A 15,669-nucleotide genomic window follows, 5' to 3' on the forward strand; every position below is an offset into this window, starting at 1 on the left:
AAATATTTAGGAAAAACTTACTGTTTTCTTTTGTTTTACTGAAGTCAGGCATGTGTGGCATGCAGTAGATTGCAAGGAAAAACAAAAGGATGTCCATTTCCAAAGGATTTATAATCTTCATGCGCATGTAAAACCTCTGTTACAAAAATCATTAACATTTGTTAAAAGTGTGCCTTTTTGTTTTTTTATACAAGTGTACATGCAATAATCTGTCATAGCTAAAACTATTTACAAAATTTCATACAATACCTCTTAAGTGAATAATACATGAAAGGCCAATGTTTAACACTGTACAAGATTACAAATAAATAAGGCATTATAATACAGTTTTATCACAAATTAAAAAGTGTTGGTTGTCACTGCAATACAAAACTGTAACTTGAAAGAACATTATGGCTAAATAGTCCTCCTGACTGGACAGAACATGTACAGAATTTGGACTTGCTGATGGTAGAGTAAATGCTTAACTTGTGCTACAAGCAGATAATCAAATGAATTAAAATTATTCATATTGACCACTTACTACTAGATTCAGTTCCTCAGTTTTGAAATGGAACAGGACAAACACACACAGATGTTTCCCAAGTACTTTCTTTGCCTTATAGTTACAATATAAAACCAACATAAAAAGAAACATTTAAGTCTGTAATCCACTCTGTTACACTGTTGTAAATAAGGAGCAACTTTGATGGCGATACTGGAGAGTTACCTTAGTGTAACCAAAAGCACAATCTGGCACGCACTGGGCCAAGTACTAAACTCCTTCTACACCCCATACATTCATTGATTTCCATAGAACTTTTGGGTGCATAAAGAATGCAGGTTCAGGTCTGATAAGCTGAAAGTTCAGGCTCTCCCAAAATCTCACCTAAAGGGAGCAGAGCTAAGTATTACAAGAGTGTGCTTGTGTTTCAGGTGGTGGTAATGGAATGTCAATACTCACAGGTAAGAACATCTACAGAGAAACAATGCACTTTTCCTGTTGGGTAAAATTGCTTTTTAATCGATCCATGTGTTAAATATTTGGAAATATCTAGCCAGTAATTCAGCTGAATGCCAGTTTGTAATCATGGTAGTATAAAAAAACCCCAACATTTAAACACAAATGTAACATGGGAATATTTTGAAATTAGTTCCCAAGAGAGAAGGAGGTTTGAAGACCTCTGATGCTTATTTGCTTATGTAAAGAAAGACTTTAAAATGATGACTATTATCTTAAGAGAAAACATGCAAACTGATGTGAAATATTGTGCTTGCAATTCACAGGCATTAAAGACATCTTGCCAAAACTGGCACCAGTTTATTGTTGGGCTCCTCCCAGTTAAGTGTTCAAGCCAACACTACACAAGAATAAATGTAAACTTAGGACACTATTCTGCCCATGATGTGTCCATGTAACTTCCCTTAATTAAAATGGGAACTACATATATATATCAATGGCAGCACTGACCCCTCAATGGGCTAAAGCAAGATCCAGTGCAAAACATGAATTGAAAAAATAATAAATCTAATATAGGTGAAATGCACTCTGATCCAAAGCCCACTGAAGTCAGTGGGAAGCTTTATATTTACTTCCATGGCCTTTGGATCAGGCCAATTTTTATCTTCAGACGGTTGCCGCAAAGCAACGCAAGGACATTTCTCAAATTTGTCAAGAATCATATGCTTTTGTGGGCTGAGCACAGTTATTACCTCTGTTATCTTTCCTGCATAAAACTTGCTAAAGGCATACATGGGAATGTAAAAGGGTGGAGAGACTACAGAAATATGTCATTTAAAAGAGGATACAGAAATGTACACAGAGAAATGAAATTGGGAAAGTCAGACAAATAGGAAACGAGAGCAGAAAGGCAAAAATACACTTTTACTCTAACATTATTAGAATGGGCACCTAGTAGTGCATGCTGTAATGGCTGCAAAACAGGTAACTTTGTTTTAATTTTTAAACCATCTGTTTTTTTCATTGGGAAGATGCAGCCATCACAATGTAAACAGATGTACTGCTGCCTTGTTAAACCAGCGTTGCAGAATTGCCCCCAACTACAGCAACAGCAAAGGGAGGAATTCGCTCTTCCTCACTCTATCACCTCAGTGACATTAGATGCCAAGGCAATTTCCCCTTAATATTTCCTGTTTTTAAAAATCCTAGACAATTATTTAGATTGTAAGATCTTGGGGCCAGGGACCGGCTTATTGTTCTATTTGTACAGCACCGAGTCCTGGTCTGTGACTGGAGCGCCTGGCGCTACAGTAATTTTACTACTAATAGTAATTGTAAATGCAAAAAAATTGTTTTAATTGGACATAACTGTAACTGTAGCAGGAATGAATGACCCTACACTCTACGGTTTAACTCACAGAGTCAGTAAGTGCATAACTTAACCGATGGTATTGCACCTACACAGAATTTTCCATTTTGGTTAAATATCTAGCTTAACATAGGTTGCTTTGCTTCATAAAATACGTATTATAAAACATACAGGATATGCAAAGTGACCAGGTTCTCATAGCTCTTGGAACCTCATCCTTTGAATTTCCTGACAACTTTTTATTTCAACAATACAATCTCAATGTTGCATTAATACAGTTTGCTTCAATTTAAATTATGCAATTTTTTGTTCTTGCTAATGTGTGTGATCTGTTTACCTAGAGGACCCTCATCACCATAGTATTTGAATTAGTGATTTTATTCCCAGCAACACCTTTGTGAGGCAGGGAACTATTATTATCCCCAATCTCAAGACGGAAATACACAGAGATGAAGTGACTAGACCAAAGTCACACAGGAAATCTGTGGCAGAGCCTGGAATTGACTCAGATCAATCTAGTTCAGTGCTTTAACCGCAAATCTAGCCTTTCAATCTCTGTACTGACACACTGAAAATCGCTACAGAACTGAATAAAATAACTTCTATAAATCCATGATACACAATATAGCATTGATTTGGCTACCCGGAGAGCTGAAAACAAACTTCATCATGTTGCAAACTGTGACACTACATTATTCACCCCCTTTTCCAGATCATTAATGAATATGTTGAACAGCACAGGTCCTAGTACAGATGGCTGGGGGACCCCGCTGTTCATCTCGCTCCATTGTGAAAACTTACTATTTATTCCTACCCTTTGTTTCCTATCTTGCAAACATTTACTGGTCCATGAGAGGACCTTCCCTCTTATTCCATGGTTCCTTAGTTTCCTTAAGAGCCTATGGTGAGGGACCTTGTCAAAGGCTTTCTGAAAATCCACATACACAATATTGACTGGATCACTCTTATCCACATGCTTATTGACTCTCTCAATAAATTCTAATAGATTGGTGAGGCATGATTTCCCTTTACAAAAGCCATGTTGACTCTTCCCCAACAAATTGTGTTTTTCTATGTGTTTTCTATGTGTTTTTGTTCTTTACTACAGTTTCTACCAATTTGCCTGGTACTGAAGTTAGGCTCACTGGCCTGTAATTGCCAGAATCTCCTCTCGAGTCCTCTTTAAAAATTGGCATTAGATTAGCTACCTTCCAATCATCTGGTACAGAGTGATTTCAGTGATGGGTTACATACAACAGTTAGTAGCTTTGCAATTTCATATTTGAGTTCCTTCAGAACTCTTGGGTGAATGCAATAATCATTGCAAGCACACTGGCATATAGATGGGCAGTTTACAAAAGAAGTGGCCTATAGAACTTGACTGGGTGTATGCCGTAAGGCTTAATATAGGTGTTTGGATACCACAGTAATGGGTGTGGTATAAGATGATAGACAAACTTATCCATGACATCTATGAGATCATGAGAGCAGCTGAAAAATGTTCCCTTTTATGCAAATTAAGAGCAGCCCTCAAACTCTGGGGAAGTTTACCAACGTGATCACCATTTGGAGAAAGTTTGATGTGCTTGCCTTTCAGAGTCCTATCTTCAAAAATAGGTATATACTTTCTGTAATCGTGTAACTAAGAACAAGAAGCCTGGTGTTGAATCAGGATATATAATAAAACAGTGGCATCAAATTAAAAAAATGTTGGCAAATGTACAAATATAACAATACCAACAGCACATTTGTAACTGATACTGAACAGTTCAAACAGGCCTAAATCTTCACTGAGCAAGAAAATCTGTGCTTTCAGTGAAAGTCTGCTACTGCAAAAAGAGAGTGTCCCACTGTTCTCTACCTTCAATACAATTGGCAATGTGCATAAAACAGGAAAGACTGTTCTATATTTCATAAGCATATTGCTGTGCTTGCAGGATGGCACCTCTGTCTCATACCAAGCCAAAATGTCCTACAGAAAGACAGTATTTTAGCAACCTTCTTTGTCAATGGAAAGAACATTTATTAGTATCTGATCAAATTCCTAAGCCCTGTCTCTTGTCTAGCTCATAGCATTGTGTTGTAATTGTAACTGGAAAGCATTCAAAGCTACTGAACATGCAAATAAAACTTTAAAAGATACCTCAGTTTGGCAGTTGGCTTTAATTCAACCTTCATTTACCAATCGCTGACGAATTCTTCTTTCCTTATTTCAAGCAGTGGAACAAGGTTTCCATAACTCTTGCTATAGCCCCAAATAATTTTCAATCATCTCACCCTCCTTTCCTAATAGCAGCTTTACTAACCTCAGACCCAACAACACTGGATATGGTGGTAAAAGAAATCTATCCCTTATGCCATTGAAGGTGGATGTGTACATACATACATATATATATATATATATATATATATATATATATATATATATATATATATATACACATACATATATCTTATCTATCTCTATATAGGAGTGTTTGTATATGTGCATATATAGATTTAAAATATATATATATATACACACACAAATACAGTGTCATGTGTACACTTTTTTCAATTATAGCATTTATCCTTTAAAAATGCCAAGAAAATATTCCATATTTCCAAAAAATTGGGTTTAGACTTTTCCTAACAGAATTGCTAGCCCTTATTTGTTCCATTCCAAGAGTTCGTTTATGCAGTTCCCAAGTTCTCTTTGGTTGGGTTGTAATGATCCTTGGTTGATGCCATGGCCTATGATCCTTGACCTCCTGGTGAAAATTCAGACAACCTCTGCTCTCTGAGTTCACTGCAAATGCCGTAACCAAATTTTCTCTGCTCTATACTTCTTTCACAGCTGGCACAGAAGGAAGGTAATGTAATGTTTGATTTGTGTGGGTTGTTGATGCTTGAAGTGCTCCAAGCCCAGCTTTTACAGTAAAGCTGGCGACTGAGGACACTGATGGACAACTGGTGCCCAGTTTGGTTTGAATGTTTGTTCTCCCGTTGGAGTACATTTTCCGCTCTAAGTTTAAAGACCGTGGTTGTGAATTATTTCCATTGGCCTTTCCTTCAAGAAAATAGGTCAACATTTCGCCTTTTCCCTTTACACTGACTTTACCTCGGCACACAAACTCGTAACTGCACCTCTTTAATATCCGCTGAACTTCTTCTGTCACCTGTGGGTAAGAAGAGCCAGTATTATATTTTAACATTCCTATCAATTAGCTAGGGTTAATCCTAGAGTAAGAAAGCAGAATTATACTTCTCTATGGCACTTTCTTTAACTGGGATGAAAGATGCCCCATGGAATGAATGAATAACTATTGGTTTTGGTTTTCCCTGGTATGTGCTTTGCTGGCAATAATTATAATAATTAATAATGAGATGGGCCCTAAGGAGAAAATTTCCGATCTAGAAATGAAGGACTCCAAAGTTCTGCGGCGTTCAGATCTGAAGTTTGGTTCTACTCATTAGAAACATAGGGCCTAATCTCTGGTGGTGTAAGCTAGTACTGCTTCATTGAAGCTAGTTTATAGCAACAGAGATTTTGACCAAATGTGAAGTTCAGATACAGGCTTCCCCAAAGTTCAGTCCATGCTGGGAGCTGGAGCTTTGTTTCAGGACAATCTCAAAGATTAATAATATTTTACAAGAGTGTGGCGCCTTTCATCCAGAAAGATTCTACAATCTATACAAGATGTGACTGAATGTAATCTGATATAGGTCCTTATCCTGTAGTCCTTACTCAGGCAAAATTCCCAGAGTGAAGTGGAAGTTTGGGGATGACTGGCCTGTGTAAAGACTGCAGATTCAGGCCTATAATCCAATGGAGTGCAGTACGGCAGGAATTTGAAGGTGAAACCTCTCTTTGTGGTTTGTTGATCCTTTGATTTCACCACTTCAAAGCAGTGGAACAGATAACAGAAGAATAACTACACAGTAGGCACCTGAATCACCTTGGGGATGTTGCTGCCTTCATAAGAAACGTGAAGAGATGAGGCTGAGCTTTCTAAGCAGCCTTGAAAATGTAATCATAGGATTATTAATAAACAGGAACTTCAAACTGATAAAGAGTGATTGGAATATACTCACCTGAATTTTACCCTGCACTCCAGTACTATCCATTCTGCTGGCAACATTCACAGTGTTACCCCAGATATCGTATTGTGGTCTTCTGGCCCCAATAACTCCTGCCACTACAGGCCCAACATTAATACCTAAAATCAGAAAAATGGCTTTTATTTCGTTTTTGCTGCTTCAAGTGCTGTGACATAGATCTAAGAGAAACAGCTGCTCTTTCCAACTGTTTCGCCATAAATGACTTCAGTGTTTTTACCTGTCATAGTACACAATAGCATCCTCTTATATTAGAGCTTTTCAACACCCAGGATCCCGAAGAGTGTTAGAAATTGACCTATACAGGCACACAGAGCACACCTGAAATGTAACATTAATTTTACTCAAATTTAAAAAAAACCTGTTCTAATCTCATGAGGGAAATTCTCAATTTCAATCTTCCGGCAGGGAGGAGGAGAAGGAGAGGAAGAATCACTTCCAGCATAAAATGTGTCCAGCTGTTTAGTAGCACAGAGGAAGTCTCTACAGGTCATGGCAAGAGATTATTGACCCTTGATTACTTCTTATGAGCTCTGTTGTGCTTTTTAAGAGACAGCCTCCTAAGCGGGAGTGCACCGACCCTGCACTGCCATTGGGCTGGGAAACATCAGGAGTTGGGGCAGGGAAAGCAGGTCACATGAGAAATTCTGATACCAGCACCAGACTAGGGATATATTCTGCATGCACAGACACACAGGCTTCTCTGGGAGCACTATCGGGGAGAAGCACTCAGAACTGGCACATACATTTCCTTTTTGGAGGCACAATATTAGCTCCTAGGCCCTATGCTGATTTCACCAGTTAGTGTGGAATTGAGGAGCAGCATGACCCTACCCCCTTTTGCAGTGTCTTGCACAGTTGCTGGTTCTAATGGTCTTAGCCCCTGTGCCAAGACGAGAATTGTGGCTTCCCCATGAGAAGTTGCACAAGTTAAGTGGGGAGAGGGATCCTGGTGCTCTGTCTGCCCCTTGCACACTTGTGCATGGCCAGCCACACTGTGGTCTTCTAAGGACACTTTGGAGGAAGGCATTGTACCAGTGATGTAGGAAAGCTTTCAGTTGCTGGATGATGGGGGAGTTCAGGACTGTAGCATGACTCGCCTCTCCTCACTATTGATATCATGGTCTATGACCACTTTCACCACTTGGCTGCTAGTTTATCTGCTCCACTTTGAGCCCACAACTGATCCGCTCCAGTTTGAGTGCACAACTCAACCAATGGGCTGGGAAACAAAAGGAGGTGAGGGTGGGGGAAGCATGTCAAATTAGAGGATTTCACTGAGATGAGAACAGCCTTGGAGTTACTGTTGGGGAAGGGCTGGAAGGAGAGATGGCACTGAAGCAACGAAGGCTGCAGAAGGGAACTGGCTTTCAGGGGTGAGGATCACAGTGCAATCCTTCATGTGGAGGAGAGCATGTGTGTGTGGCACAAGAGGGCTAAAGGAGGGAGCGGGAGGGGTTGATTTGTTGGAGGAAGCAGAAGCTGCAGCAACTAGGAGAGGAAAAGAGCTAAATGCAAGAAACCTTTTGATAACATAAGAAAGGTATCAAAGATTCCAAAGCATTGTACAATCTATACTGCACACAAAACGTACGCACACCAGTGAAGTACTGCCGGCTCTGGTGTGGAATGCTGCAGCAGTTTAACAATGCACAGCAATATTAGAGAACAGAGTATGACAGGGAATGAAAGCGAACCATATGCAATTGAAACTCTAAAAGAATTTTAGCTAAGCATCACATAACTAACCAAACTGGAATTGGTCCTGAACATAAGGACTAGCACCCTTAAGCTTGATGCCTTCATTCTCACCTTCTGCATGTGTAACTCCCCTTAAATTAATGGCACTTGTGCAAACATGCTGATGATAAAATGGCCATCGATCTAGACTCTTCCGGCTCCAAGTTTCACTCAAGAGCATGAATATGAGCTATTTTCATTCAAAGATATAGGCAATTCTCTACTACTGAACCTCTTCAGATAAAATGGGGAAGGCAGCCAACAGCAATGCTACATTTTATAGGCTAACTCTAGAAACAGAACTTACCAACTCGGAGGACAAAGTCGTTGTAAGACTGATAGTTGATTTCATCAAGAACGTCAAACATCTCTATTGCAAAATCTGCCAGTGTACTCAAGTGGGAATAAATTGATTTTTTAGCCTAGATACAAAATAACATTTTACATTACATTTACACAGTAGTTTGAGCCAGATAAAACACTGCCATACCCCTTCATTCTCAACTGCATCTAAACTGTTTTGCTAAACGTGAAATGGAACTTTCAATTGTGTTTCGAATATTTGCATTATTTTCTCCAATGCTGAATTGTTTTTGTTTCTCTTTTTGACTTCTGGGAGTCATGGGGACAAATCAGGAGATTCAGACACAGACACTCAATGGGAAAAAGGGATCACAACAACAACTCAGATGTGGCCAAACCTAAGGTTATATGAAGCTCCTCCTTCTACATTACATTAATTGAAAATCTTTGTCTATTTATTATGGATTAGCATTGCAGCTCTGGCACATGACTTACCAAGAATTTACTACCATCTTAAACTTCAAGACAGAGCTGTCGTTACTTTTGACCATAATCTTTTCTGTCTGAAACTCAAATGCTCTGGATTCCTGCCTTCCTCAGGTGTTTTTGAGAGGAGAAACAGATGAGTAAACAACAGGAAAGCAAAATTACAATGGGAAAAATTGTTTCTGCTGCTGGGCAACAGCTATTTGTTCAGCGTTGTAAGCATTGCTTTCTGTGGTAATTGATAACTATATGGGTTCTGAGGGCTTCATGCTGCTCCTGTTGACAACATTCCTGTTGACCTGAGTGGTGCAGGACTGGACTCAATCCTGTGAAGAATGGAGAAGACTTATCTCCCTTGCTTTCAGTAGGTGGTGAAGGCTGGTCGTACCCTTCAAGGTCTAGGTCCTTTGTAGAGATTAAATCTGAATTATGTCAAGATTAAATATGAATAGGTAGAACAGATTTTCAAAGTGAAAAACGTGGAACAACTTTAGAGGGTGGGAGAGAGGGGGAGGGGCCAGTGCAGGGGGATGATTTTGGTGGGGTGGCAGGAAGGCTTGCACAGGAAGGCTTTGGTAGCTGGGATGGGATGAATCGTGGTAGGCGAGCAGGCAGCTCACTGGGTGGGCTCATGATGGTGAGTATGTGACATGTCTAGCTGGGGGAAGTCCAGAGTGGTCCCCAGAGAGATGCATTGTATTGCTGCTCTGTTGTCCAGCATTATTCTGATTGGGTGGCCCTTGATGTGTGGTGAGAACTATTAGTGAGCATAACAAACTGCTCTGAGCTTCAGTATGTTGACATGGAGGCTCACCTCCTGAGGTGTCCATTTGCCCTGTGCTGTCAGTTTCTGGAACTGCGTGCTCCAATCTATCAGGGAGCATCTGTGATGATAATCCTTGTGGGAGGAAGCTGTAGAAAGGGAACTCCCACAAACCCATTTTGTGGGTCCTTCCACCAATTTAGTGAAGCGAGGACTTTCTGAGCAATGGACACCTGCTTGGATAGACTGTGATTGTTGGGGGTGTAGATGGTTTTCAACCATGCTTGAAGACAGTGGTTTGTGAACATTGTTGAATTGTGAAAACAAGGTTGGACATTGTGGCGAATCTGTCCTTGAGGAAGTACACTCTGGTAGACAGAGTCCAGTGTGGCCCTGATGAAACCTATACATTGTGTGGGTGTTAGAATAGGCTTTTCCACATTGAGACAAAAAGAAAAGGAGTACTTGTGGCACCTTAGAGACTAACCAATTTATTTGAGCATGAGCTTTCGTGAGCTACATTCTTTTTGCAAATACAGACTAACACGGCTGTTACTCTGAAACCTGTCATTATGCAAGACACATTGAGACAGAAGCCCAGAGAGTGAAACAGAGAAAGGGCCTTGCTGATTGCTGTCTGTGCTTCAATAGGTAAACAACCTTTCAGAGGCCAATTTTCCAGGTAGGGGAAGATGATTATGCCCATCTGGTGAAGATAAGCTGCTGTGGCTGACAGAACTTTGGTAAGAACCCTTTGGGCAATGGAAAGGCCTGAGGATAAGACACAATACTGGCAATGATCCCAGCCTACCACAACATGCAGGGATTGTTTGAGGGATGAATGACAACATGAAAATAGGTTTCAGAGTAGCCGGGTTAGTCTGTATTCGCAAAAAGAAAAGGACTTGTGGCACCAAATTTGTTAGTCTCTAAGGTGCCACAAGTACTCCTAACATGAAAATAAGCATCCTGAAGGTCAAGGGAAACAGACCAATCTCCCAGACCTAGGGAGGGAATTATCGTTGCTATGGTTACCATTCTGAACTGTTGGGAGTGGGCAAAAGTGTTTAAAATCCTCATGTCCAGAATTACCCTACACTTTTTTGGGGGGTCACGGGGAGGAATGAGAAAGTACCAGGAAGAAAAGCTTTTCCCAACCAAGTCTGGTGGAACAGATTCGATTATCCCAAGAGCTAGCAGGGATTATACCTTCTGCGTTAAGAGGTCTTTGTAAAATGGGTTCCTGAAGAGGGAGGGAGGAGGTATGGGGGGTGGTCGGGAGCTGAACTGGATGGAAAAGCCTGTAGAAATCACTCCTAGGATCCCGTTTGTGACACTGGCAGACCAGCTGCCAGCTCACGCCAAGGTGCCTAGGTCCTGGAATACTGACAAATGGATAGCTGGAAACCAATCTGGCTCACCTGTGTGTTAGCAGCGTTAAAATAGATATTACAGTTATAAGAATGTGGTTAGTGTTTAGACTTTATGAAATGCTTGTAGATGCTAAATGTATTAATCTCACTTATAATATCTGTATTTCATGTTACAAGGTAATATTTAAGTGTTTGCTCTGCAACTATAAAAATGTTTGCTAAGGGCTTGGCTACACTTGCAAGTTACAGCGCATTAAAGCAGCCCCGGGTGCCCTAACTACCAACGTGTCCACACTGGCAAGGCACATAGAGGGTCTGGACTTGCAGCTGGAGTGCTCCTGGTAATCCACCTCCATGAGACGCATAAAGCTTGCTGTGCCCCGGCATCAGTGTGAACGAGGTGTTGCATTACTGTGCTGTGACTGGCCTCTGGAAACGTCCCATAATCTCCTGAATTCAAGTGGCCACTCTTGTCATTGTTTTGCAATTGGCTACAGAAATGCGGATATGCCCTTTCAAAGCTTCGTTTCTGACAGCCGGCATGCTTATCTGCTCCGGGACAAAGCAAGCCATTAGTGTGGAATGCTGCTGTTATGAATGTGGGTGTGTGGGGGTGAAGGGGGAGTCTGCTGCTGTTTGAACTTACAAGACAGCATGCTGACATGCTCTGAGCCCCTCAAAAACCCACTCTCTCTCCCCCACATACACACAACACACTCCCCATCACACTCCCCCTTCCCCCCCAATTTGAAAAGCAAGTTGCAGCCACTTGCACACTGGGATAGCTACCACAATGCATTGCCCTTTGTGAAGTTGCAATAGCTGCTAATGTAGCCACACCACTGTGCTTGCAGCTGACAGTGTAAACACATGGCACCGTTTTCCCTGCTGCGGTCTCCAAAGGCTGGTTTAACTCTCAGCGCTCTACATCTGCAAGTGTAGCCATGCCCTAAGACTGAAAACCCCACAGTCAGGAGACAAGCATTACCAAGTGTGAAATACTAATTTACCACAAGAGAAGTCATCTCCTCCCCAACAAAAGACGGCCTATAGGCACCAGACAAGCCATTGTGGAACATCAGTGGACAAAAGACTTTATTGTTTGCTTCCCCTATGCCCATGAAGAGGGTATATACACAAGCCCTTGACCCATGACAGCTTGAATGCTGGGGGAAGGGAATAAAAATCCCCGTTAAAGAGAAATTATCATCACTATGCTGCTTGGGATTTGGAGAAGGCAATATTTCTAAGCATAAGCAAGGGATTCCCAAGCTGCTTAGTTTGGGTTATCCCTAAAGGACATACAGAGCTTGCATAGATAGCAGCTACTATCACCTTTTGAAACCTAAGACTAACTCATTTATACGCATATGTTTACCTGCTTTAACCTTGTAAATAGCCCTTATTTCTTTTCTTGGTTAATTAGTTAGTTTATTACAAGACTGTCTACAAGGTCTGTGTTTGATGAAAGATCAGGGGTGCAATTGGCCTGGGGTGAGTGACTGGTACTTTAGGACTGTGCGTAACCTGAATATTGTTGTGATTTTTGGTATAAGGGACCATTTATCACAAAGGTAAGCCTGTCTAGGTGGCAAGACAGACTGGAGTGCCCAAGGGAACTGTCTGTGACGCCCTGGTAAGGCTTTTATAGTGTTTGTGGAGTTCACACTTGGTACTTGGTTGACGAAATCTAATGACAGAACACCCAAACTATCCGGGGTTTGTGCCTTCTTCTTGACAGTCTGCCCAGAGCTTGGCTCCCATGTTTGTGAGCCTCTCCAGACTGCTTGACACCATCTCTCTGAGGTGATGAGCTCCCAGGAAGTTAAGAAATGGGAGAGTGGATCCTCATAAAGATGGGGGTGGAGGGGATAGGTACAACATAGGATCTGGGGTAAAAAGTTTAGTGACCCTTAACCAATGGGTCAAAATGGGCATTTCAAGGCTGTTGCTGACTAAGAGGTTGCTGTAGAAGAGCCAACTTTCTTAGTAAATCTGACTTGGACCCTGTGATCTCAGAGAGTGCTCCATAGGCAGGAATTTAACTCTGACCTCCCTCCGTTTTTTAGATCTGCTTTAAAATCCTAAGCAGATCTTATATTTGGAGGGGATGTGAGTCTCTCTGTTGAATGTCTGTTGCTGGTAGGGTTTGAGGCCTGGGGTCTTAGGCAGAACCCGAACTTGAGGAAAAAAATACAAAGTCCAAGACGGGCAAACAAGGACAGAGGCGGAAAACGCCGCTCAAAGCACAAACTCTGCTAAATAACAGAACAAATAAAGAAAAAGTAACTAAAGACTAAGAGAAAAGCTAAATAAAGTGAGGTATAGCCAGGCACATAGCTGGCTAATGGATACCGTGATGCTCTGTCTGAAGCTGCAGGCGGTTGAGAAGGAACTAGAGTGGCAGTGAGTCTGCCCCTCCCTATATTCCCACAGTATCAGGGCACAAGGGTGTCTAGAGCGCAGGCACGGATCTACAGGTGCTCCTGGTGAAAATCTCTGATTAAGAGTGAATGGGCACATGCACATCATTAAACATGGAGTAACCATAGGGACACTACTCAAAGAAGAACAAAAAGGATTGAGACATCTAGCTACTCGATCTATGGGTTCATCAGACAGTCAAATGTCTAACACCTCTCATTTAGAATTATCTGCACCCACAATTATATGACCACAATCTATTTTAGGCACAAACCCAGAAGTGCAAAATTAAAGTTTGGGTCAGATTTTCTGTTGCAGTTGAGATCTACTTGGCACAAAGGAGATGGGTAAATGTCAGGGAGCCTGATTCTCTGCCTGGTTCCACCTTGGGCCCTGGGTAGGAGAGCTTCCTAGAGGCTGCACTAATTTACATCAGCTGGCAATGATCCTTTGGGACCATATACTAAATGGGGTTGCTCTGGCCGTGTTCCTTCCACATCTCTAGTACTATGTGAAATGAGAGGAACAGGAGGGACATAAAAGGCTGGCTACACCTATGCCTGATGAGGACTTCTTCCTACCAGGAAATCTCCAGAAGGTGATATACAGGGAGTTCCTACTCTCTTTGTATCATGTTGTACCACATGAACAACACAAAGGGAGCAGAGCAGAACTGAAAATCTATGTATTCTAAAATTTTGGCCTTTGCAGTCTCTGTTTTCATGGCAAAATAATTAGGATATTTTTGTAAGAGAATTTCTATATGATTTTAACCATTGTGCCTGGCTATACCTCACTTTATTTAGCTTTTCTCTTAGTCTTTAGTTACTTTTTCTTTATTTGTTCTGTTATTTAGAAGAGTTTGTGCTTTGGGCAGTGTTTTCCACCTCTGTCCTTGTTTGCCCATCTTGGGCTTTGTATTTTTTTCCTCAAGTTCAGGTTCTGCCTAAGACCCCAGGCTTCAAATCTCTACTATAACATTTGAGTGAATATTTTCAGTACTGGACTAATTCAAATGACTCCTCTGCTAGCAAATATACAATACATGAGATAAACATATTTAGCTTTTGAAACATACACTGCTGGAGTTACCCAATAACACACTTGTTTTTGGGATTCTAGTTCAAAGAGCATTTATACCAGACATATTGGTATGCCGTTGCTTGTTTGCCTGAGATCACACTGATACAAAATTCAAGTGATCAATTTTTGCCTGTCTCAGGACCCCAATTAGAGTCAACAATTTTACCACACACAAGTATTTTAAAAATACATCTCTGTAGGTTTGGATTTACGTTCGTTTAACAGTAGCGCAGAAATGAAGAGAATTAGGAATGGCAAAAAAAAGCATCAATCAGAGGCATCCTACAATCACACAATATTTATTGTCTGGGATATATTCCAAACTGATCCCAATAGTTGATTCAGCTGTAGCCTTGTTTTTTATTTATTTAACGAGGTTAATTGTCTCCTTGAAAAGTTCATGGCTCATTCTAGCCCAGGGGTTCTCAAACTGGGGGTCAGGAACCCTCAGGGGGTTGTGAGGTTATTACATGGGGGGGGGGTGTCACGAGCTGTCAGCCTCCACCCCAAACCCCACTTTTCCTCCAGCATTTATAATGGTGTTAAATATATAAAAATGTGTTTTTAATTTATAAGGGGGGGTTACACTCAGAGGCTTGCTCTGTGAAAGGCGTCACCAGTACAAAAGTTTGAGAACCACTGTTCTAGTCCTTTTGCCCTCCAGTGCACTGTTATTCTGCAATTCTATTTCAGCTCACTCAAGGGTGCCTCTGTGATTCATGGACATGGACATCAGATCAGGCATGGACAAATGAGGGGGTACATGCTAAAATGCATTGACCATGGCCTTTGATATAGAAGTCCAACTCCAGACTTGCTGTGATTATTCTGATTTATACTATGTTAGTGCCCAAAGGAGCCCTCATTGTGCTAGCTTCTGTACAAACACTTGGAAAAGCGTGATCCCTGCCCCAAAAAGCTTACAGTGTAATTTAAAATAAGACAATAAATAACAGGAGGAAAAAAGTGGAGAAAAAAGACCAAAGTTTAACTATGGGGTTGGGGCTAGAGAAAGGATGAGGGGAAGGATGGAAATGGATGGGTTTTGGAGGAACCAGCATGGCAGTTCAATTGTCATACCTGAAAGAAC

At 41.2% G+C, this 15,669-nt stretch overlaps 1 protein-coding gene across 4 annotated transcripts in view; it reads right to left on the bottom strand.

The window, feature by feature from the left end:
• Positions 1-4,886: 4,886 nt before the first annotated feature.
• Positions 4,887-15,669, bottom strand: part of ADCY1 (adenylate cyclase 1) — a 225,643-nt gene continuing 214,860 nt past the window's right edge. For 3 of the 4 annotated variants that reach the window (XM_073332758.2, XM_073332760.1, XM_073332761.1), the window contains exons 18-20: positions 8,455-8,569; positions 6,384-6,508; positions 4,887-5,467 (exon numbers count right to left, since the gene is read on the bottom strand). In XM_073332758.2, the coding sequence (XP_073188859.1) occupies positions 5,129-5,467; positions 6,384-6,508; positions 8,455-8,569 (579 nt within the window). In that variant the 3' untranslated portion in view covers positions 4,887-5,128. Of the gene's footprint in view, positions 5,468-6,383; positions 6,509-8,454; positions 8,570-15,669 lie in introns of those variants that run through there. The other variant, XR_012157423.2, reaches the window with a different exon arrangement.

This window comes from Lepidochelys kempii, chromosome 2, assembly GCF_965140285.1.
Source record: "Lepidochelys kempii isolate rLepKem1 chromosome 2, rLepKem1.hap1, whole genome shotgun sequence".
NCBI lineage: Eukaryota > Metazoa > Chordata > Testudines > Cheloniidae > Lepidochelys > Lepidochelys kempii.